Genomic DNA, 24,621 nt, shown 5'->3' with positions numbered 1-24,621 from the left:
TTTTGGTTGTAAACTAGACCACAGAGCAGTAGGCAAGCGCAACATGTAGCCTTGGCAGAACAGACGCTGTGGTCTTGGGTGTGGAGACAGACACACGTACAGTAACACACGCTACACTGGGCTGATGAGATTGGCATTGGTTTGCTTTTGTGGTCTCACTGAGCTCCACGTTTCCATATGTTGTGGAGGGTTTTGCGGTGTGCAGCGTCACTCCAGCTGGGGACACACTCACACACACCACAACTTTCTTTTGGTAATGTTCAAGTTGTACAAATTATTTGTGACAGTTGATGATTTAACTGTAAGCATAACTATGGTTGTTTGGATTTCACAGTTTATAACAGCATTCTCTATGGTATTTGCAATAGCTGACCAATTATATTATATTCGCACACACACAATTATATTATATTCACACAGATCCATTAACTGACCAAAAATAATATGTGTGTTTTGGTGAGAATTCAAAACATTACCAACGTTCAGTAATATTCTTTAAACGTGCATTGTGTAGTTTTTTTTGGTGGAGAGTCCATCAAATGCTTTTCTCCGTAGAGATGCTTTGTCTGGGATGTTTCACAGTATAGCATTAAATCTTTTTATCTTCATGGAACCAAATCAGACCCAAGTTACAGGTCATATCTATGGAGAGGGAAACCTACTCACAGTCGGAATGCCTGTTTTAAGTATTTTTGAGTATTTTTGAGCTCTAAAACTAATTGTAATTTAATAAATGTAAGGTAGAGCTTTTTACTGTGGAACATTCCAGACAGAGCAATGACATATCCATAGAAACAAGCAGATGGTGGACCCCATAACCAAAAACTTACATTTGTACCTTTAAATGGGATTTTCTGTGTGACATTTATTGCATTGACATTGTGAGACATAACTGCTTTTTGGGTAATGGGAAAAGCCTTCACCCTTGAATTTAAAAAGATATTTTATTTTGAGGGTAATGAAGCCTCTGATCTTTTTTTCACAGCAAGATACTATAAACTGGGTCTACAACTCCAGCGAAAGTGCACAGGAAGATCAGAAAAACAACAACAACCAAAAACCAGTAGCAGAGGAGAATGGAGATGGCTTCGAATGCCAAGTAGAAGGTGACCACTCTCACATATCGTTCAAGAAAAAGGGTGTTTTTTAATCATGATGTATAGATTTGCAGTATGTTATTTGTAGTACTGTATTTAGGGTCATTTGCTGTCATCCAAACATTCATACCAAAATGGATTCCCATATTTGAAAAATCTGAATCTCAAATTTGGCTCAAGTGATATTTCCCCCAAATTTATGGAGCCCAATGAGAGTCAAAGAGAAAAGCTATTCCACTTTAGTAAACAGCTTCAAACAGCAGGATTTATAGATGTATTAAGTCACTGAGCTCACATGGGGCTGACGCTATAATCTTGGAAATATTCATTGGTTTTTGGAGTGAGATGGAAGACAGCCATTAGGGCAGGGTCTCCACGAATGAGCTGTAGATTTGGTGGTCTGGTGGTCCTCCTGTGGGTCTAGTTACTTTGTCTGTTAAACTGTGATAAAACACAGTTGTAAATATAGAGTTACATTATATGAATCCACACAGAATTGTTTCATATGTTACACTGCATGGGAAATGTTGCATACATGTCTCGTAAGTAACAGCATAATATGGGGTTAGCAGTTCATTAGTTGTTAAGGGTGCATTGTGTAACCTTTATGGTCAAGGGTTTGCTACCTGCTTCTCTCAATGGAGATGTTATTACTTTTCATGGAATGTGGCACAATATAGCATTAAACTTCTTTAAATCCATGATGACAAGCAGGTAATGTCATTAGGTCATGTTGCCTGACCAGCCAGTCACTTCTGCATTCTGTTCAAATCCAGAAGGAACTGGAATCAGACCTTAGAGCGTGAAAAACCTGTCAAAACTTGAGAAAGTCCAACCACAACCTCTAATTTGTAGCATGTGTCTCTCAAATGCAGAAGACATCTTGTCTCAAAAAATTCGCATAACATTCAGAACAAAATATAAAACTTCTTATACCTAAAATAAGTAAGAATCAAACTAAATAATTCTTTAATAATTACATAATTATAATTACAATAATTATTGTTGATTGTGACACAAATGGGCTGAAAGGTGAATCCTCCTGTCAATCACGGCCTCTGAAATTGGCATGATATGGTTCCAGATCCACTTGTCTTTGTAAAGTTTTGTCAAATCGTATGGTTCTGGCTGGCCAGGTAACAGGTCAGGTCAAGTTGTTGGTCAGATCTGTGTACATTTGCATGTCTTGGCAATCATATTTGTAAATGTTGCACAGTGCATCTTTAATACTTTAATTATAGGACAAACCTTCAGCTAGCATATACTGAGATCATTAATAAAAATAGTATTGTTTGACTTTTTAATACAATGTAATGTCCATTTTGTGTCTTTTCAAACAGAGGTCATAGACAAGTTCAACACCATAGCTATTATTGATGGGAAAAAGGATCATGTGAGCTTGACTGTGGACAATGTGCACCTGGAGTATGGAGTGGTCTATGAGTACGACAGCACTGCAGGGATCAAGTGCCACGTGCTGGAGAAGATGGTGGAGCCCAAGGGCTTCTTCTGCCTCACTGCAAAGGTTAACACTGTTTTATGTCCTTTATGTAAATGCTAAACTATTAAGTGCCCTGTTTAGATGCAGACATGCTTTTGTTGTAAATTATTCCATATTAATGTAATCTGATTTGTGGTCATGGGAATGTGACTATGAGATTCATGGGAAAATGAGCACAGGCTAAAGGGGCAGATCAAAAGTAGACTTGCATCAGCATCTTAAGTTTCATGAGTTTTCCCTTTATGATAAGCCTGCAATTCCTACGTGCTTTGTCAACTTTGTGCGTTTAATTCATGGACAAGTTCAAATAAGTTGCACATTTTAGCCAAAAAATCCCAAATAAGTTCCAAATATAACTGCTACAAATGCTGGAGCTGTACGATATTTTCTGTGATAATAACTGATATGTTGAAACAGTGCACTTTGTATAGAGAGGTGCTAATGTTTGTATAGAGAAGAGTGGACTGAATTCTCATGTATTTGACCCCTCGAGTACATTGTAAATAGCACTGTCAAACACTTCCAGTTTGTATATCTGAAAGTATAATTTTGTCATTATTATATTTTAATACTCCTGTAAGAAAACGGTTTCCCATGCTCAATATATGCATTGGCCTTTCCTTTTTGTGTTCTGATCAAACCAAAATGTACAAGTTGTCAGGAATGAGGGATGATTGGTGACTCTCCACACATCTTTTCAACGCCATTTTACAGTCTCTGAGGGCCGCTATTCAAGACTTGGAGAGACAGTTGGCGTAAGCGTTTGAGTATAATGAGAGTCAAGATGCTAGTAGACACTGACAGTTTTATTTTAGTCACAGCGGTTCCCAGCTGTGTTAAGTGCATGTGTTTTATTGATATGCTCAGAATCATCATTATTGATTTAAAACTGAAACAAGACTGCCTCTGGAGTGCAAAACAGTCAAAAAAAGATTACAGACATTCAGCTTCATCATCGCTTTTTGTGTAAATTGAGCCCACAGCCTCTGCTTTGCATGCTAGAAAACCCAACATTAAATCATCTTATTGCCAAATTTATGATAGACAACTCGTTTTACATCCTCAGTCAATTAACCCGGATCACAAGCTGCGTTGCTAATCTAGATTTACAAGCCTCGCGTCCTAAAAATCACTCAATAAAACCCAGTGACACGCATTGAACAAAACACATCCTCTGTGAGTATAGCGACCCCCTCAAAGTGAAAGTAATTGAAGTATTATTGTAAACATCTGCCTTGAGCTCCCCATGTTGTCCTTAGAGATCTGCATTAGAATTTTAATATAGTTTTTCTCAGCATCACTTTATTCTTCTTTTTAATCTTGTCCTTGCTTTTTCCTTTGGCTCCACTGAGATTTTGATTAAGAGGACTTGAGATGTGCCTCTTCCACTGTCTTGTTTATAGTGCATATATATCACCCATTGTTTTGTTTGTGCTGTATAAAGGAGCCCTATGGAAATATTTACCCTGAAACATGGCATTTATTTACATTGTGGCTGACTGGCATCCCTGTGAGCAGATCTTGGAGGCGCTGGCTCGTAATGACGACATGCTGGTGCAGATGTGTGGCAGGCTGAGCTCCAGCTGTGACGTGGTCCCAGAGGAGCTGCTCGTGCGCTTCAGTGCCATGTGCAGCGAGAGGGTGGAGCACATCAACCGCCGCATCACCAACTACAGGAAGGTAACTGCACCAGCTCGGAGCCACAAACTGCTCTGTGATGATGGCATCATAATGAGCAAGTAGGTTGTCAAAAATCAAAAAACACAATCCCTAGATACTAATCAAAACCAATGCCTAAAATCAGTCAGTCAATTAATCTTTATTTATAGAGCCCTTTACAATACTCATGGTAGCCAAAGTGCTTCCATTGTCAGTTTAAAAAAAAAAAAAAAAAAAAAAAAAAAAAAAATTATAGCACTTTTCTGGATACTCAAAGACACTTTACGGAGCATTATTCATTCATTCAGTGGTGGTAAACTAGTATTGTAGCCACAGCTGCCTTGGGGCAGACTGACTGAAACGAGGTTGCCAATATGTGCCATGGGCCCCTCCAACCACAACCATCACTCACGCACACACACAACACTTTCAAACTAGGCAATGTGGGTAGGTAATCTTGAAAGGACACAACAACAGTTGCAATTATAGTGCACTTTCCAATAAAATCAACACCAGAATATAAAACCAATCTGAATAGAGCCTGGATTTAAGGCATGATATTGTGTATGTCGGGGGGTACTTTGTTCCAAAGCCTGGGGCTACTGACAGAGAAAGCCCAATCACCCTTGGCCTGGCTTTGGGAACTTCCAGCAGAAGTTGGTTTGTTGACCTTAAGGCTCTGTTTGAGTTTATTGAAACTGCTACTATGTTGTGTTAGAAAATAAGCTATGACTTTACATTCAAAAGAAAAGAGAGTGTTGGTTGTGTTCCTTTTGTACTGAAATCGTGTTTGAAGTTTTGGTATCACGACAACACTATGAGCAAGTGAATGATGATCCAGAGAGAGACTGCACCAGTAAACATATTACAGCACATAAGATTAATACATTACACATGTAATTTGGCAACCATGCTTCTACTGAAATCAGCTATGCGGTTTCAACCCAGAAGTAACAGGACTTGCTTCTTTTATGAAGTCATTTTAACTCAATATTGACGTTTAAAATGTTCAAAATATACCATAATGATTTACAGGTGTCATAAATGATAACTTTATAGCAGACAAAAGCACTGTATGTCTTCTTTCATGTGAGCCCAATGTGTCCAAGATTGTGTGCATCAGAATGTATTTGGATTTAGGTTTTAATTAGATCATTATTGGTTTCATGCAAATATTTTGAGTAAACACGTGTCTCTAGGCAAAAACATCTGCATGCATCCAAGTGTGCGTGAGAGCCGCAAAAGGGAAAAATCAACACTTAACTGAAGCTTGTATTAATTACTGTCCGGATATAAATAGCCACAGCCATGACTTTGTTGTGTAACATGGAACATTCCTTTTCAAAGCTCGAGAGAGGAAGAAGCTGGAACGACAGAGGACTCATCTAATATAGAAAAAGGGAATACACAATTAGAAAATAGAAGACATCTCCTGGCAGGCTGTAGACTCATGGTCAGGCTGTGTCCCATCTGGAGCCCATCAGCCTCCTAACTGTAGTGACTTTGGACTTGCACTATCTGAGCTAACTGACAAGCACTGTTTGTTTTAAAGTTCATAGTTAACATATACACTGTTGGACTCATACTTTTAGACAGGCAAAACTGCAAAAAATAGTTCCCAGACATCTCTGCTTGTAGTATGTATCATTCAACATAGGACAAAACGGGTCAAATAAAGTGCAGTTGGTTAAATAAAGAAAGAAATTGTTTTGTATTTATCAGGTGTCAAGAATGGCACATGGTATAAAAAAGTATAAATAATATATATAATGCAAACCGTTATACACTATGAGTCAGAAAGATTTTCTGTCCGATATTTAACTATATTACACCTTTATCTTTTGTCTCAGTTTTCACGTGTCTTGAAGAACAGAGCCTGGCCAACCTTTAAACAAGCCAAGACCAAGGTGTCTCCTCTCCACAGTAGCGATTTCTGCCCCACCAACTGTCACATCAACATCATGGAGGTCTCCTATCCTAAAACCACCACCTCTTTGGGCAGTGCTTTTGGCGTGCAATTGGACAACCGAAGGAGCACTTTAGAGAGGGCTGCACGGCACACTGCTGAGTACGGTAGGTAAACACCTGCACTATTAAATAATGCAACTGTTTTGACCACTTGAAAATTCAGATTGTTTTCTGTGTGCGCTCAGGTAAACTAAATCCCATGGTGAACGTTCAGCACACGATCACAAGCATGGCAGCCCCATCTGGACACAGCCTGGGCCGGACAGAGGGTCATGGCCTTCGCTTTTTGCTCAGAGAAGAGGACCTGCTCACACTGGACGCTTACCAAAAACTTTTGTACAAACTCACCACTGTTGTCAAGGAGATGGAGACCCATGGTGCACATATTCATGAGTGAGTGACAGAATGCACACACAAGTTGACAGGAATGCATGTTGACATTCACAAATACAATCTAGTTAAGTCTATTCAAATGAGAGCCCATGTCCATCTATTTTCAGACAGATTTGGAGCTTGTTTTTAATAGCTTTCTTGTACAAACCTCAAGCTGATGTTCTGTGGTTAATGATGATGAATCTGTGCAGAAACTTGTTAAATTTCCTCCAATTAGAGGTGGGACACAGAAATGACAATTTGATTTTAATCACCATATTGCCAGGCCCTGTCTCCAATACACTAGTGCAGGGGTGGGCAATTATTTTTTCCTTGGGGCCACATGAGAAACAGAAAATATTGTGGAGGCCCAGGCCAAAATGCTTTTCTCAATTCTACATAATATTAATTGTATTTCTTTATAAAAAGTTGTAAATATCATTGTTATGACCAGCTGGTCAGACTGGTAAGAGTATATGTTATGACTAAGCAATGAAAACGTGAGGTTGCCTTACAAAAATTTAATAAAAAAACCCTTTAAAATAAAAGCAGTGCAGCTTTAGTCCATGCATGAGGTAAAATGATAAAATATGTTTATTTTGTAATTCCAAATTATCTTAAACTGGCTAGTCAGAGCAAACCAAAGGCCCATATGTGGCTCGGGAGCTGTACAATGCCCAGGTCCGCACTAGTGAATGGTTGCAAAAGGGATCAACGGGTGGAAAGTGGTTGAGGAGTAATGTTATACAAGTGTCTTAAAGGGCCTACATTATGCAAAACTGACACTTCTGAGGTTCAAGTCATTTTAAAATGTTGTTACCTCATCAAAAACTTGGAGTTGTGTTTTGTTTCATTCACACTTGTTTGGAGATACAGACAGACCAATAAACCAGGATTACTCAAATGCTCTGTTCCACCTTGTTCAAGTTAACAGCTAGCATTTACTTTTTGTTCAGGAGGCAATTCCATGACTGAAATCATTCAAATGATTCTATTTAAATTGGATGGAGTTTAAAAACACAGTGGAAGACTTTCTGTATTGCCACATGACATCACAGGTGTTTTCTTTTTGAAAGAAGAACTCACCCTAAATATGCAGGAACTCCAAGTATGTTAGTGATGATGAAACAACATTATAACATGGATCAGAAAACAGGCCCCTGTAACAATGCCAGTCACTTTCACACTCTCAAACTCTTTAAAATAGTAGGTTTATTAGAAAATTTAAAAATAGAAGATTTCCAGCAAACCTTATGCTGTCACCTAACCACCATAGTGCTGATTCTGCATTCTGTTTTTTCAGCACCTGGAAGTGGCCTAATGTTATCATGCTCTAGTCACAGTCAATTACCGCAGATACATGTTTGGCAAATTGCTTGAGACAAGGTCAGAGCAGTGATAAAGGCCTTATTTACATGCACAATTACTGATCCAAATATTATGCTCTTTGTTTACTTGTTGAAATTAGATTATAATTTGATTTAATAGAAGTAATTAGGTCTAGATGTAATCTCTACAAATAAATGAAATATTTGTAATGCTTTCGTATTAACTCATGGCTGCTAGCATTGTCCTCATTTAGCCCCTCTTCCTGTCCTACCCACTCTGATTTTCAGCTCATTCAGTCTTTAAGCAACAACTACACTCAGACATTTTATTTTTTATTGACCGTGACTGATGAGGCAGGTTTTCTTTTTGCTAATTCAGTGCAGGAACTATCTATTTGTTTAGGAAACAGAAGTCAAGAGTCTTTGGCAGTGTGCTTTAACAAAGATGACCAGGGTGTCCATTTTGAGCTCATGACCTTTGAACCTTGCCAGTATTTTGACCCTGTCTTATATTCTCTTCTTTCTGCCTGTATCCTTTTGTTATTCTGATCACACTATTATATAGCATCAGGATTGGCAGCCCTTTGATAGCTACTATAGCAGCCTCTACCTATTTACCTGAATCTATATTAAAGCATTATGTAAATTCGCTGTCATTAAAACGCTTACAGTGGAGTTTTGCATTGCAGATTCCCCTATTGATGCAGTAAATGCTGATTGATGTTTAGTGGTTGTGATGTGTGGAAGTAGGCTAAAGAGCTCCCTGTTAGCGATAATGAAAGCTCAGATACTGCTGGCTAGAGGCCGGCATGTAGTTTATTTTTCTTCTTTCCCAGCTCAAAGTCCATCTCTGATCCAGCAATTGTTATTCTCCCTCACTCCCTCTGATAGATTGTGCCCTAAAGGCCCCAAACTGTGTTCACTCTTTATTAAAGCAGCAGCCAATCAGGGAGCCTGGATCACTTCTCCATGGCGATGGAATGCCACTCTGTTTTTGAGGGGACATTGTGGCGACCCGAGGAGTGGACCATAATGAGGGCATCGCTTTGGGCTCATCAGAATGTGAATGGGCGGAAAGTGGGGGTCAGGGGCTAGAAGAGGAGGGGGAGATAAGTTGGACATAAATTAAATGGTGTAAACATGTCAGATGTAAAGCATGTTTAGGCCATTTTATATTATTTTGGACCTAAGTTATTTTGATCATGTTTATTGTACACCAAATTTACAATGGAATAGCTAATTTTGGCAGGCCAATTTTAACCTCATCTTCAGCATATTTGAGCTCAAGTACCCTACAATTTTCCCTCATAAATGTTATTTTTCCCCCCAGAAAGTACATTGTAAAAGCAGAAGTTTGTGACAAAAATCAGACCACTGCATGACGTCTTCATCTAATTTAACATTTTGTATTTTGCAAGCTTGTTAGACAGAGCCATGTTAGTCACTATGACACTTTGGCTGTGCAAGGGTGGTTCACTCAGCTTAATGTTTCTGTCAAAAAAGCTGTTGCAGCACTGTGCTCGCAGCCAAAAATGAATGTATGTGAATGCTAGTGATGTCCCAAATTAATACTTTATTGATCCACAAGGAAAATGAAAATTACACACATCACAATATATTATAATAACAAAGAGCAAAAATATAAGTAGTAATAATAAATTCTAAATAAGTAGTAGACTTGTGTCAAATAAGGCATGATTATATAAATGTAAAAAATGAAATATTGAAATATCCCTACACATGACTAAGCAACATATGTCAATAAGAAAGATTCATATCACTTTTACAAAGAGGCAGGAGACCGAATCATTCGTACTGTGACCCCCATGATGTGAGATAATAAAACGGCTTACAGATAATAATGTGGAATAGAGCAGGGCCCTTATATCTGTACACTGTAGACTGTATTTCTATGTGAAAGGATACAGGCAGCCCCTATTTAAAGCTGAGCTCCGTGTGTTGACACAGCTGCACGCGGCCACATGTTTGACCCTATTAATATAATGTAGATCTATGAAGCTGACCGGCGGAAGCTAAACACAAATAAGATGGGTTATGTTTGGCAAACTCACTTCTGCTGATGTCCAAACAGTCGGGCTATAGCACATGATACGGCCCTTTGTTTGTATTAAGATAAGATGGACATTTATATTTTGCTTTTACGTCTTTCTTCTACAGTCTGTTATCATCCATCACAAACCCTGCAGCCTCAGAAAACCACACACAGGAGAGCTACATCTCAGCAGAGAGTGAGAGCGAGAAGGGTGAACGCAACGGCAAAAAAGTCTGCTTCAATGTGGCGGGCGACGAGCAGGAAGACTCAGGTCATGATACTATCAGCAACAGAGACTCATATAGGTAAAACTATCTACTACTTACACAAACACAAATAATATTGTATGAGACACTATATTCTCCAAAAAAGATAGTTCCCTCTAAATCCTGTCTTATTTCTCCACAGTGACTGTAATAGCAACAGAAACTCCATAGCTTCCTTTACGAGTATCTGCAGCAGTCACTGTAGCTCTTATGTCCACAGTGATGAATTGGACTCAGGTATGCAGCTCTTCATGTTCATTATGCTAAACATCATCTTCAATTACTGTTTTGTCATTTCAAACATTTGCTGAAGCTGTTCTTCAGTTTGTGTTGTACTCATCAGCGGTTATGTAGAAGCAATGATGTATATGATTTCACAGTCTATGAGACAGGTTCCTATTAATGAAATATAAGTGAATACGACAGACATTGGCCTTATGCCTCCTCTGGATTTATTATTAATGTCTCACACTGTTATATGTGCGGCCAGATGTTTTTCTCTGTCTCTGTAAAAGTATTTGTTATACATGTACATTTCATAGCTTTGTGAATATTTGCCAGATTAGGAGTGATTTCATGGTTTTAGTAGATAAATGCCATCCAGTAACTAACTGTTGTGCCTCAATTACCATTCCTCAGGGGATGAGATGCCGTCCAGTGTGTGGCTGACCCATGATAAACAAAAGAAGCTGCACAGTTTCCTGGAGCACCTTTTCAGTCAGGTATGTTTGGATGTTGAACCATTTTTGTTTTCCCTGTTACAAAAAAGCCACATCGTCAGCTAAAGCATTTAAAAAATGTAGTGCTGAATTCTGGTGGGTGCTCTGCACTTCACTTAAGATTTTGAGCCAGCACCACACTGGCACAGGGAGAGGAAAAGATCCACAAAAGGACACACTGGGCCAATGGCCTAAGCCAAGAGTGTCCATGTTGTGCAGCCACAATACTAACCACTGGGCTTCAGAATGTCAGAATAGTGTTTGATTTCAAACCCAAGCTATCAAACTATGTACTGTAAGACATCAATCAAAAGCTTTTTAAAATAATGTCTCAGTATATTGTTAATAATACTGTTAATAATATGTGTACAGTGAGAAAAAATTATGATTAAATGTAGGGCTAGGCTATTAATCATGTTTGAATTGTGATAACAATTATTGTTCTAATTGTTCAAAACAATGGAAACATATGCTCAACAAGACCTGGAGCAAAGCTCTCTTCTGCACAGTGGCTTAGATTACTAAACATAATAATTAACCCATTTCCTATACCCATAAAGATATATTTATCTTTATATTTGTTCCAAAGCATAATTTAAAGCACGACCCAAATGATTCTGCATAATTACAAAATTGTTCTAATAAAAAGAATAATATAAATTCTTCATCTCAAATGAGTAGTTACTAGCCTTTACCCTGCAAGTGAGAAAAAGGCCTGCTTTGCACTTTCTTGCTGCATCCTGCCATTTGTTTTATAGTAGAGCAGGTTCCGTGGCTTTGTTGACACTGCACTGTGTGCTGTGTTCACTGTGGCTCTGTGGGATGTGCTTCTGGGAGAGCAGGTGTTACTTTTGTTTGGCCAGCACTTTTTATTTACATATATTTAAAAATGAGATGGTAAACAACATGCATGCATGATTTTGACCCTTGTCCTTTGCTCAGGTGGACTCCATCACCAGCCTGCTGAGAGGAGTTGTGGTGGCCCGCGCATTTGAGCAAACCAAGTGCTTCACACCAGGAAGAGGGCTGCAAGGTAAAACTGTATACAGATTAATGACTTCAGTGACCCTGCAAAGCACCATCATTTATTGTGAGAATGGACAACAAATATTATTGTTTATTCTAGTTGGCCTTTACCTCAATGTGTCCACAGTAAATGCCTCCTGTGCACTGATTTGCATTTTCAGACAGGATTTGATGTTCTTGTGCTTCCTGTTGCGTTACAGTATATATAGTCTTTCCTTTGCAATGTTTGACATAGTGCATGCTTGCTACACCTTACATAGGTAAAGTTGGAACAACCATTTTTGTATTTGAATGTTTAATGATTCAGCCAACATACAAGTCAGTGTACTGCAGAAATGGATATTTGCCATGAAGGGCGTTTGTCATAAACCTTTTGCCACATCAATATGCAAATCATTGCATGCGTGGAAACACACAGATGTCTGTTCTAACCCCAGAAGGAAATACTGCTGAATAGAAAACATCTTTCTATCTTGATTTTTGAACACAGAACCATGTCTGTTATTATAGTGTATAGTACAAAAAGACCTTGACTGAATATTTTAAGATAAGGTAATGAACACAAATAATGTTTAATGTATAAGTAACTGTCTAATAAAATGTATGTAAACTGAGACTTAAAATGTGATGTTACAGCTCTAATTCGTCCTTAATTATGTGAACGCCAATGACATGTTTGCCTTTATGCTGTAAATAAAGTCTGTAAACATCCCAAATGATGTGGCACACAAAACCCCATAGAGCACTCAGTGTTTGAAAATAGGTCTTATTCAATGTGCGCGAGTGTCTAAATGCCCCAGAGCCAAGTGTGGAGGCCTTGATCAGAGCAGCTCCATCTACTCTAATGTGTGTGAATGATAACAGCAAATAGGATTATCTAACAAGTGAAGCATTCCTGCATCTGGCCTATATCTGTGTGTGTGTGTGTGTGTGTATGTGCGTGCGTGCGTGCGTGCGTGTGCGTGCGTACGTGTGTGTGCGTGCGTGTGTCTTCTGAGACTCAGTCAAACCTCCTCCAAGCCCCTGTTTTCCTGCCACCCCTCTATCACATCTTCAAAGTAGACTTTCTTCTTTTCACTTGTCACAGTTTGAGAGGGGAAACATGGTGCATAATCTGTTGCAAAGAAAGAGTATTTGATCAATGTTGGGACATTTTCACTCATAAAAATTTTAATTGAGCGCACTTGTGTGCATGAATCATTGTTCTATTTACAAAAAGCCTGTTAGACAACATGCCAAGTGTAAAATGTTGTGAAAATATCTCACACAAGTTTGCAGAATTTGAAATCTGGAAATTACATGTACATTGATGTGTTGGGGACTGTGTTGTAACCTTAAGGATATGTGATGCAGTCTGATCTTTTATAGCCTACTTATTGCATAGAATTGAGTGGTTGTCAGTGCAAACGTTGACGCAAATAAAATGGATAATGATAAATGATAAAATGGAACCTATGTAATTTCTGATGTTATTTCACAAGCCTATTTTTCATCTACAGAATCTATAACTCTGCACTCTGACTTGTTTGTCGATGTCAGATTTCTTGCAGGAGTTGGACCCAAAGGTGAACTGCTCTAAGAAGCTGCGTCTCCATGTGAAACAGGATCCGTGGAACCTCCCCAGCAGCGTCCAGGCGCTCACTCAAACCATTGCTAAATCTACAGAAGGTCAGTGTGCAGGGCTTTAGCTTCAAACACACACAATACACCCACTAATACTGTGCTCTGCCCTGTGGCTGGTGAGCACATATACAGAGGAGGCCAGTGTGTTATTTACCATGAATACTATAGCAGGGGATTTCACTGGTTAAATCTCCACTGTATCTTGCAATATTTACCAAAGGGAGTATTAACCTATATTTGCAGTGTACTTACTGTTGGTACCACCATAGTACCAAAATACTGTATACATGCTCAGTTTAGTCATTATCCTAGCTATCTCTCTGACATTGTATCACAATAATTGATTCATTCAAACATGCAAACTAAAATATTAATTCATTTTAGCTGCTAAAATTAATGTATTCAAATTTGTTTTGCACAAATCATAATAATTGCTAAAGTTAATGTATTCAAATATATGTACAAAAGCATTTTTGACATGTGGACAAAGCTCTTGAAAGCTTGTCAATGAGATAAGCGAGCTTTCCAACAGAACCATAGCAAATGTTCAAATGAGGTTTCATGATTCTGTAGTTTGGCCCACATACCTGGATTTTCAGACTTGATAACTTCATCTTAATTGACATTAGTAAAGCAAGAAGAAAGACTTGAATGACTACTTAATTAAGGGGTTAGGTGAAAAGATATTAATGAAGTAGTTACTAAGCCTGAATTCTTAATAAACTATTTGTTCATTGTGAATCTTATCTTATGCTTTACTAAAACTAATTCATGTGTAGTTATTATAAAGTTTTTGCAGATTTTCTAATCCAGGAAACCTCATGCTGTGCTCCCCGTAGCTCTGATGTGACTATAAACAAATCCAGATTTGTGTCGCCATCTTTGCCTGTGGTGGTTTTTCACATATGAGAAGATAAGCAGCTGTGGTGTGGGAAATGAAGCTCAAAGTTACACAGCGGGGTACTGTTTATGGATCATGTTTATAGTAGGCTGTGGCATTAAAGAGGAAGGAGGAGTTGATTTAATGTAAGTTTCTCATTGAACACTTTTATGTGCTTTCAGAAGTGAAGACCCGGCTGCTCTTGGTCCTACTGCAGTACACAGGTCAGTGTATCATCATAAAGCAGTATCCATGTACATATTTTATGTACTGTGTTGAATTTATAGCATTGTCTGACATTTTGGTTTTATCTTTTAATTATATTTCCTCCATATCAGCTATTGCCACCTTTTTACTTTTTTAGAGCCACATTCACATTATTGTATATTATTATAAATGCCATAAACTAATCTACAGATGTGCATTTAATCACATTTCTAAAAGTATGTGTGTTGAGCTCACGCTTTGGAAAAAATTTTTTGTGTAAAATGTAAATGGCTGGTTGTAATGTTCAGGAAATTTTCAGGAGATTTTTTTTTTGCCATATCAGCCAGCCCCAGACTAATCCTCTTGTAAAAAGTAAAACATCCAGCTCAACTTTGAATATTTAAAATAAAATCGGTGTTTATTTAGCCATGCTTGCACCACGCTGTTAAAAAACTCCTCAAATCCGTATGAGTTTGACTTTGATTTTCTACTAGATTCTTCCTGTTTAAACATTTAAACCCAAGTCCTTAATAATGTAAAGTTGTTGTTTTTTTCTTGATGCAGTTTTCATTTCTGAGGAGTTCATGCACACATTTTAACTCAGTGCTTGTGCTCTTAGAAAAGCCTCTGTCTTTGGAAATTATGGCAGCCAATTATTTTCCACCCGGACACACCTGTCACTTGCTTTAATTTTTTTCACTCATGACATTTAATCTTGGGTGGGTTAAAAACAGCTTCTTTGAGTCACCTTGTGGAAAGTTTTCAAACCGCAGTCCGACCTGGAAAGTGTGTTTAATTATCATAACAAGCTCCTGCCACTTACTGCTGTCACACTCCTCTGTTAACCTCTCACACCGCCCGTTTTAATCTGGGCGTTCCATAATATGTACTGCTTTCATCTTTCCCTCTCCACTTTTCTCACTTCCTGTATGACCTTTGCCTTAAGCTTTTACCCTGGCCTCAATACAGTTTCTCTTCCCCCTCAGACTCTGAGATCCAGCTGCGGCGGGACATGGTCTTCTGCCAGTCTTTAGTTGGTGCAGTGTGTGCTTTTTCCGAGCATCTACTGGCTGTCCTCAAACAGGTACATTTAGCAGTCTTGTTTAGGTTTAACTAATACATTTAACTGACATGTGGATCATATCATTGCAGTTCCACACTTCAGGAAGAGATTCAGAGGCAGACGGTTTGGACCCACAGGACCTGCAGGAGGCCCAGGAAAGCAGTCGTCGGTGGTTAGAACAAATATCTAGTGCTGGTCTGCTATTACACTTCCAGTCACTGCTCTCTCCAAATCTGGTAAGACCCCTGTGAGCAAACATCAGCAATTTGATTAGACACTTCATGAGTTGTTTCCTTTCCCCTCTTTTCTCTTTGTGGGGGTAAAAACTTTGTTTACTACAAGACAAATATTGGGTAATGCACCTTGGGACCAAGGCTTTAGAGTGTTTTTTTCACTCCACTTTATGACTTGATTAAGATGATGATCAAGAATTACAGAAGTTTCTATGATACTTGTTTAACCTGTAAATTCACCCCTATATGTTTAGGATGGAGTGGGTTACATCATATTTCATCCATTAAATTCATCCATTTCTGCTCAAGATAAGCAGAGTACATTTGGTTCTGCCTGTGTTTCCCTCTTCTTTTCAGGAGTCCCTGTGGAACTAAAGAGGGTTTTAGCTCCTGCAGGTGACTCTGGCCTAATCGCAGCACACCTGTTTTTAGGCCATAAAAAGCAGAGCAAATCAGTGGATTTGTGAGGCTGTATCTTAGACTGTATAGTCTATGGTCTGTATACTGAATGTGTTTACGCTACAGCCTTTCAGCTAAACCAGGCCATGCACAGGCAGGCATAGTGAGGCATAGTGAGGCACAGTGAGGCACAGTGAGGCATAGTGAGGTAGTGGGCACACGAGACCATCCCAAATGTGTTGTTGAATGGGAGCTAATCCTCTTCCATTGCTGCTCTGTTTGCTCTGTGTGTGGTGGAGCAGAGCAGACTCAGAGGCAGTGTCCCAAAGATATAATTCCACACAGCATTCCACAAAGAACACTTTATGTGGCCTTTACAATCCTGTTAACAAGCATTTTACTACTACTTACAGCCCCATATTGACTGGTATGTCTATCTGTGCAGACGGATGAGCAGGCCATGCTGGAGGATACTCAGGTTGCCCTCATTGACCTGGAAAAAGTAACATTCTATTTCCAGCAATTTGAAGGAGAGCCTCTGGTAGCAAGTAAGTATACTGATGTACTGTCTATGAGAATGCGAAAAAAGAGAAATATTATTCCATTAGACATCTTGTTTCTTTCTTCTTGATCCTTTTCTTTTGCCTGCAGACATGCCCATCTCGTACCAGGTGGAAGGTACTCGACAGGCCTTAAGGGTGTGCTTCTACTTGGAGAGTTTTTACTTCTCTCAGCTTCCTCCAAGGCTCCAAAACGGTGTAGCAATTAAAATATATCCAGTCTTGTTCACACAAGGTAAAAGAAAAAAACTGAATGAAAAATACATCTACTGTATATCCAAGAAAGTTATGCAGATTTACAAGTCTTTGCGATTGCTTTCTAGCACTGGAGAGTATGGAAGGATACTACTACCGTGACAACGTGTCAGTGGAGGAATACCAGGCTCAAATCAATGCTGTCTCTTTGGATAAGGTCAAACAATACAACAAGAGATTGAGGTATGTAACTGCACTATTAGGCCTTGATGTGTGCTTTGGCATTTACTGTACGTTGTCAGTGAATTGTGACTGTACTCGGCGGGGCCTCGAGGTGATTGGCTGAGAGTGGCTCAGCAGGAGGGCCTTTTTGATTGGTTGGGAACACACGCAGCGGGACAGGAGTGATTGGATGAGTGTCCCAGGATGTCACCGCTGCTGATGTAGTGCTTTTGTGCCAACACTGTACTCAGTTACCTTGCTCCCTGACGCTCTGCAGCACACACAAGACGCATTCTGATTGGTCTGTGTTGGTTATTTAATGAGGTGGAAACAAATACAAGGAAAGAGACACTTCTGGGAACAAGAAACTAAAGTGTAGTGTTTTTAATTTAATCTCCTGTAGAAGCGCCAGTGCATTAAGTGTATATCAACAACAACAGTCTGAGATTAGATGCTCGCTTGAGTGAGTGGCTGTGAATCCACCAGATGAATTATGCTGAGATACTAGGGAGATGTTCGTAATTAAATATCAGCTTTAGCAGAATGTCCAACACTGTGGCACAGACTGGTAGATGATTTATGCGGACATTAAGTCGCTCTGTTACCATGCATCAAATCCCTCTTTTTGGCTCATAAAACGTCAACATTTTTACAACACAGATTGATCACGTCTTGTTAATAGAAAATATCATTCGTACTCAGCTTGAAGCCTGGCCAGTGTTTATTTGTTAACAAAATACCAACCCATTACCAAACATCTGCTGTTTATTGCATGGATAATAAAGCAGAAAGCAAAGCACACAAAAATCAGTTGTTATTTAACTACAATTTGGGTGGCGCTGTCATGTGCCACCTCAAGCCCTCCTCGGCAACAAAACATCCATTTATCTAAAGTGCTTTCCACCTCGAGTTTTTTAATTTGCTCCTTGTTTCTCTCGTGGAATACATTCTCTCTCTCTCCATTTCATTGTCCCAAAGCCAGAGCCCAATTGTGCAGGTCATTTGTTCTCATTTATTGGATTTGTCCTTTGTGAAACATAGTTATTTTGAACCTGTCCTTGTGACAATAGACCATTTTGTGTGTTTAGTTTCCACTCTCTATTCTAATAGTTTGATGATTGCTAGCTTTAATTAGGACACCGTGGGGGAGTGAAATGAAACATCTAGATGATGCAGAGTAATTGACATGAATATTTTCTCTGGTAGTGGCTGTAGTAGTATGGAGTCCTTTGTAGTCTGATCAATGTGGTACTCACGTGTGCTTCACATTTGGGCTCCCTGACACCTATGGAAATGCAGTGTAATTGAATTGACAGCAAAGGCTGGAGCAGTAACACAGAGCAGATGTGTGCTGACAGGCGAGCAGGCGAGTCGGGCTGATAAAGGGGGAGGTACAGGGGGTCTGGGTAGAATGAGCAGGCAATGGGTTTCTAACACAGGAGGAGGAGAACCAGAGACAACCCTAATCACATTTTCTATGTGCATCTGGGGAGTCCTATGGCTAGTGTTCTGATAGTTAGTTGCATTATTTAATATGACCAAAATAAAAAGCAATTTCAGGTTTATGCTGGTGCTGGTAGTTCCAATCCTGCTCCAATCCTTGCTCTTACTTCCACACACATACATTCATACACCGATGCACACATAGAAATGGCCATTATTTGATGTTTATTAAAAAGTGAATATATTATACTAAGTAAAAGAAAAATTTAATTCTGTCACATAGACAAAAGTTTTTGACTGAAGACGTTCGTCAAAGCAAGAAGCAGTTTGGTTCAAATTATAGATGCTTGGTAGGGCTTAAATGTTTAAAATGTTAAATTGTGCAACATGTAACTTATGTTGGAGAGTCCGAAATCTGCTTGTCTCCATGGAGTTATTACATTGAACTATATAATGTATTTATTCCATTATAGGTGTTTTTATCACTCATAACTCTATAAAAAGACATGTATTCTTTCTGTGAGTTGGTTTTAAACTGTATTTTTCTGCCAGAGAAGGCTGTGATGTCACTCCTTCTCTCCCCTCTGCAGTGCTCCGATCTCAGGCACCTTGTTATCCTTGGACAACAGCCACAGAGGTGCTGGGTAAAAAAAAAAAAAAAAAAACTGTACTGAGGGCTAAGGGCCGAGGCTGACCACACATAATATTTTTATAGCATAGATATTATAAATGCTTAGATACCAGGATCCACTAAAGAGCATCATTTTAACCAGTGATCATTTTAAGACAAACATTTCAAAAGCTTATTACTTAATGTTTTCAATGATGACACAAATATTGACTTAGAATCCAGCATGAACAAAGGATCGCTGAAAACAAATACATGAGACAAATACAAGAAAGTGTGTAAGGTTAAACCATATTACTAATAAACAGAGGGAGATTTATATTACTGCATACAAATAAAGGCTGTTGAAGTACTTTATAGGGCTACTAAACAAGGTGCCTTTGATAATATGAGTTATGTATTCACAAAGTCACATTTTGGTATATTGATCTAAAAAGACAACAACTACACCAACTTCTCATGCAACATTTCTGAACAACTGTCCAGCACAAGACAGAAGATGTGAGCACCAACTGATGTGGGCACTAGAATATTTAATGAGCCTCTTGCAGTTGGACTTGATTAAACTCAAATCTTTGATATTGCTAGTCTGAAGAGCTGGAACTTTTATACCTGAACCATTGGTGGAAGAGAGAAGGCATTTAATCATTGTTACTGGTCTGACCTTACTGCTTGTAAATATATTGTATTCAAGCAGAGGGAGAGTATTGTTATTCAAATGATCTTTGTTAATGCTATTTTAATACTTTATGTAGAACACTGCAAGCCTTTACATTTTATTTTATTCTTGTAGCCCAAAGCAAGGACAGTTATAGGAACTAAATATTTCATTTGTCTAAAGTTAGTCTCCAGAAAGCTCTAGGTTTATTGTAGCTATTCATCTAATCTTTTTTTTGTTACACTTTTTAGATTTTCAAACTAGAATACTTTGTAATCTCTGCTTAAGTATCAGCGTCTTTTTCCAGATTGTTACCTTTAAGTTGCATGTAAGTCTTATATTCTTTTACACTTTTGTCCATACAGTTCTTGGTGTTATGATGAAACTTGCCCAGTGTTAGTGCTGTGGAGTCCCGGTTCAACGGAGCAGCACAGGAGCTTGTTCTGCTCCAGCGGCTGCGCTCTGAACCTGGTTTATGAAGCACAGCCCGCCATAGCCCTGCAACCACCACTACTATACATCATCCCCCTTTGATACTTAATAGTGACAGCTCTGGGTGATAATGTGAAAAATGACAAGTCAGCATCAAACAAATTACCTGCAAAAAGTTGGCAGCTATGCATATGCAAGAGCAAAAGTATGCAGTGAAATATTTGATCGTTTTTTGTTTTTCCCAATGGCTGCAATGACCTCCGTGATAGTTCAGATAATATGTCCTCCTCTTCTTTGACATAATGATCTCATTAGCACAAAGGCATCATTCTATAAAACAGCAGGTGTCATTTTCCTACTTAATAATAATGACTTAGCTAATGACAGTGTTGGCCTTTAATTTGTGGTGTCCATGTATCTGTTTAGATTCAGTCCAACATAATGAGTACTAAGTCTGCTGCAGAGATGTGAAATGGCTTTTCGTACTGGTTATTTCCAATTTAAGGTGTAAGTCTCCAAAGAAACAAACTGTGACTATTACTGTATGTGACATTGACTTTTTACAAAATATAATTTTAGGCTTGTCCATAAATTCACGCTAGATTTGACCAGTAGCATCTTGCAAGTGTATCCCCGTCCTCACCTTACCTTGCGATAGCTCTAGCCTCACTTCTGGAAGCCTTTATTAGCCCTGAGGCGATTGATCCTGGACCACAAGGTCTTATGGAGGATTTCATACCAGTGAGTGTCATTCATTACGTGGAGTGACAGGGTCATACTTGTAGCATGTCATAAATCCCATACTTGAACCTTGTGATTGATCGAAGGAAATCCACAGATATAGTTCTAGTCTTTGCCAGGCTTTTTGATTTGTTTGTAGCAACACAGGTTTGTTTGTGCATTCCTATCTCTCTCCTTTGAAAACAATGACCCCCTGATCTGTCCTGATGCTGTAGCTGACTGCTAATGTCATCAAGAGGACTGGTACAAAAGAGAATTGTCACGCTAAAAATACAACTAGTCCAACACAGACGGTTTATCTCTGGCCTGCAGCCAATTCCTCCATTAAGGCTTCAACATTTTGTATGCCTGTGGTTAGCCCTTGCAGACAGATACATGTACTACTCCAAAAGGTAAGATGCTTTGTTAAGGCCAGATTTCTATCCCCTTTGAACTAAGAAGAGAAGTTGTTATTTTCTGTAGTGTAAGATAATAACGTGCCTGTGGTGAGACTGTGGGGGCTCTGGCCATTAAAAACAGGCAGCTGGAGTTGAGGTTGTAGGAGACCAAAGGGGCTAAACCTGAGAGCCACTGCAGATGGAGAGGAGGTAATAGACACTAGTCTTACAAATGTGTGTGTTGTCAGCCCCACACTGGTCTATCTGTACAGCCTGTGTGGCCCAATCATTTCATTTTTCACCCACACAGTTCTTAGCAGCCATAGCCCTTAGAAAGTAGTATTTAATACTTCAAAAATGTTTATACACTTCTGACATTTAAAAAATATTGTATCACTTTGACAACAAACTGCTATGAGACCTACAGTATCATGTGTGTTAATTGGATCACAAAGGCAAGTGTTAGTGTTGGATAGTATGTTCTGGAGGGACAGTCTGTTGAAGTTTAGGAACAGGGTTAGGATTATTGTTAGGGTTTCACTTCCGTCTTATCCAATCTGACCATCTATCACTAACCGGCATAAGACAAGCCTCTACTCCAAACACATAAGCACATACTCTCCACTGTTCTTGAGCACACATTGATGCTCAAATCAACCATATAAACCTTATTTAAATCATGTTTTTATTTCCTGTTTCCAAACCAATTAGAACGTCTATCTGATGTCTATGTACCACAGTTTACTACTACAGTGCCCACACACTTACAGATGCATGATGGAGAGATAATCTGTTTCTGAAACCTTCTGAGTATCTAACATTTAAGCTTGCCAACAGTTGAGGGGGTTGGGGTTACTAGCATGAGGTCTTCATGCGAAACCTTCATCATGTGCAACTTCTCATCTGTCTCATTTTTAGCTTTGTTATTACTGCAACATCTTGAACTAGGAAGGTGTTAAGTCTGTGATGAATTAATGTCATTAATATGACGTTAGGCAGAAACACTGTAGACCTAATGAATGCCTTCTTGGCCTCATTTTAATCACTTATTAGTGAAGTCAGTGTGGCTGAAAGAGCACTGATTCTCAGAACCTGTAAACAGATTCATCTTCACACAAATAATGTTTGAATCCTTGACATTATTCTAAAATGTGCTGTGGGTGACTTTGTGCCATGCATTTATAGCTTTGGCACAATGTAATGGAATATGTGATTTTATTACTGGAGGCTAATGTAGTGTAGTGCTTCTATTTTTAGCCCACTTCTGGATTCCATAGATTTGATGGAGTCCCAGACCGCTGAGTTAGCACAGCAGAACTCATCCTTCAGGTCTGAGCACATGAGGACACCAGTCCAGTGCTGCCCCCACTGGAGAGTGAGAGAACTGAGTGTAAATCAGTGCATGAATGAGTAAGGCAATGGCTTTTGGAGCGATGCCCAGGACACGAGCTGCTTAGCCTGTGTTTCTGCTGAGGTGGGCCTAACTTCCTTTCATGATTGATAGTTACAAACTAGAGCTCCATAATGAACAGGTGGCCTACTTTTCCAGAAATCACTTCAAATGGGCTAATGGTGCAAGAGTGGGACAAGACTAAGGCAGTCTACTTAAGCACACAAATCATTTATCATGATTGGTCAAAGACTGTCTGAAGCCATATGTCTAACCCCATATGTTTCTCTTCCAGGGCATTCTATCTGGACCAGTCCAACATGTCGCCCAGCTCTGCCCCAAAAGCTGCTCTCATAGATAAGGTAAGAGCAGCCTCCTGCACTGTCATGACATCATGGAAAAAACAGTGCTCTGGATTAGATCTTGCAGTGGTGAAAAGTGTTTGCACATGTATCATGTTTTTACCCTCAGGATGGCCAAGTCAGCTAATGCAATAATAAAACTATGAAACAGTGTGTATATTTTAACAAAATCTAGTTTGATGTTGACTAGGGCTATTAGCAAAACCGTAGTGTAGAATTTTTATGTAGTTGTGGAAATACCATAGCAACACATTGAAGCTTGTACCATTATAAGTACATGTCAGTCAAATGTGAATGGAGATTTGTGCTGCAGGCCATGGTCTTAGCCTGTGACTGTCTCCTCAGCTGATGCGGCCTCTGAACGCTGTGGACGAGCTCTACCGTCTCATGGAGAGTTTCATCAGCTGCCGACGCACTGCTGCCTGTCAGTACACTGCCTGCAGGGCATCTGGAGTAGGGCTGCTCAGTGTGGCCTCAGAGCTCTGCTCACGTCTGGGGGCCACTCACATTGTCATGTGCAACAGCGGGGTCCATCGGTGAGTGCTACTGTACCTGACAAATCCTCTTACTCAACTCTCACTTGTACTCTGCTGGAGACAGAATTGAGAATTAAGAAAAAAAAAGTCTTTATATTTTTAATGTTTTTTTCTCATCATAATCCTATACTGCCTATATTCATTTAAGTCATGTGTAAGCTCTTTGTCTCCCCTACTGCCCTCACTAGGCCCTATTATTACCCATTCGTCTGCATTAATTACTGCTGGAGATTTCAGTTAATAGGGCCCTTTGTTTCTCTGGGCAGATTGGTGACTTTAGAGAGAAGGGAGCACTTTGTACAGGAAGAAGACAGGTCAATTACCTGCATTCCCACTGTATGCTATATATGGCCTCCTAATTCACCTGCTGCCAAGAGGGTACAATTCATCAGAGCATGTGGACCGAAATAACCCAATCATTTGTCACCTCAGATACATAGGTTTCATCTTTTATCTTTTATTTAACTTTTCTATTTCACACCCATAGCCCGGCAGTAACATTGACAAGCCCACTGGATATGAGTGATGACTTGATGAAGTGCAGAGGAGAGAGCCGTCTGGCCGTCTGAGCCCTAATAGAAAGTTTCTGTCTTTTCGAGGGCGACTGCTACTTTGTTAACCCACAGCCTGCTATCACATGCAATGGTCACAACTCACTTAGACAGCAAGGTGTTTGGTGATAT

The 24,621-nt window shown here is 39.3% G+C and overlaps 1 protein-coding gene across 1 annotated transcript in view; it reads left to right on the top strand.

Moving 5' to 3' along the window:
- The window catches only part of prex2 (phosphatidylinositol-3,4,5-trisphosphate-dependent Rac exchange factor 2), a 71,629-nt gene that overhangs the window by 39,213 nt on the left and 7,795 nt on the right, over positions 1-24,621 (top strand). The window contains exons 22-39 of the mRNA XM_055150810.1: positions 986-1,106; positions 2,438-2,622; positions 4,117-4,278; positions 6,108-6,330; positions 6,411-6,618; positions 10,104-10,283; positions 10,387-10,481; positions 10,884-10,966; positions 11,906-11,996; positions 13,529-13,657; positions 14,675-14,716; positions 15,686-15,783; positions 15,852-15,998; positions 16,840-16,942; positions 17,046-17,189; positions 17,278-17,392; positions 23,336-23,402; positions 23,748-23,938. Coding sequence (XP_055006785.1) covers positions 986-1,106; positions 2,438-2,622; positions 4,117-4,278; positions 6,108-6,330; positions 6,411-6,618; positions 10,104-10,283; positions 10,387-10,481; positions 10,884-10,966; positions 11,906-11,996; positions 13,529-13,657; positions 14,675-14,716; positions 15,686-15,783; positions 15,852-15,998; positions 16,840-16,942; positions 17,046-17,189; positions 17,278-17,392; positions 23,336-23,402; positions 23,748-23,938 — 2,384 coding nt within the window. The remainder of the gene's footprint in view (positions 1-985; positions 1,107-2,437; positions 2,623-4,116; positions 4,279-6,107; positions 6,331-6,410; positions 6,619-10,103; positions 10,284-10,386; positions 10,482-10,883; positions 10,967-11,905; positions 11,997-13,528; positions 13,658-14,674; positions 14,717-15,685; positions 15,784-15,851; positions 15,999-16,839; positions 16,943-17,045; positions 17,190-17,277; positions 17,393-23,335; positions 23,403-23,747; positions 23,939-24,621) is intronic.

The sequence above is a fragment of the Boleophthalmus pectinirostris genome, unplaced genomic scaffold (assembly GCF_026225935.1).
Source record: "Boleophthalmus pectinirostris isolate CB_2022bp ecotype Guang Dong unplaced genomic scaffold, ASM2622593v1 HiC_scaffold_15, whole genome shotgun sequence".
NCBI lineage: Eukaryota > Metazoa > Chordata > Actinopteri > Gobiiformes > Gobiidae > Boleophthalmus > Boleophthalmus pectinirostris.
Note: the sequence above shows the minus strand (reverse complement) of the source record. Positions and strands in the feature narration are given on the sequence as shown.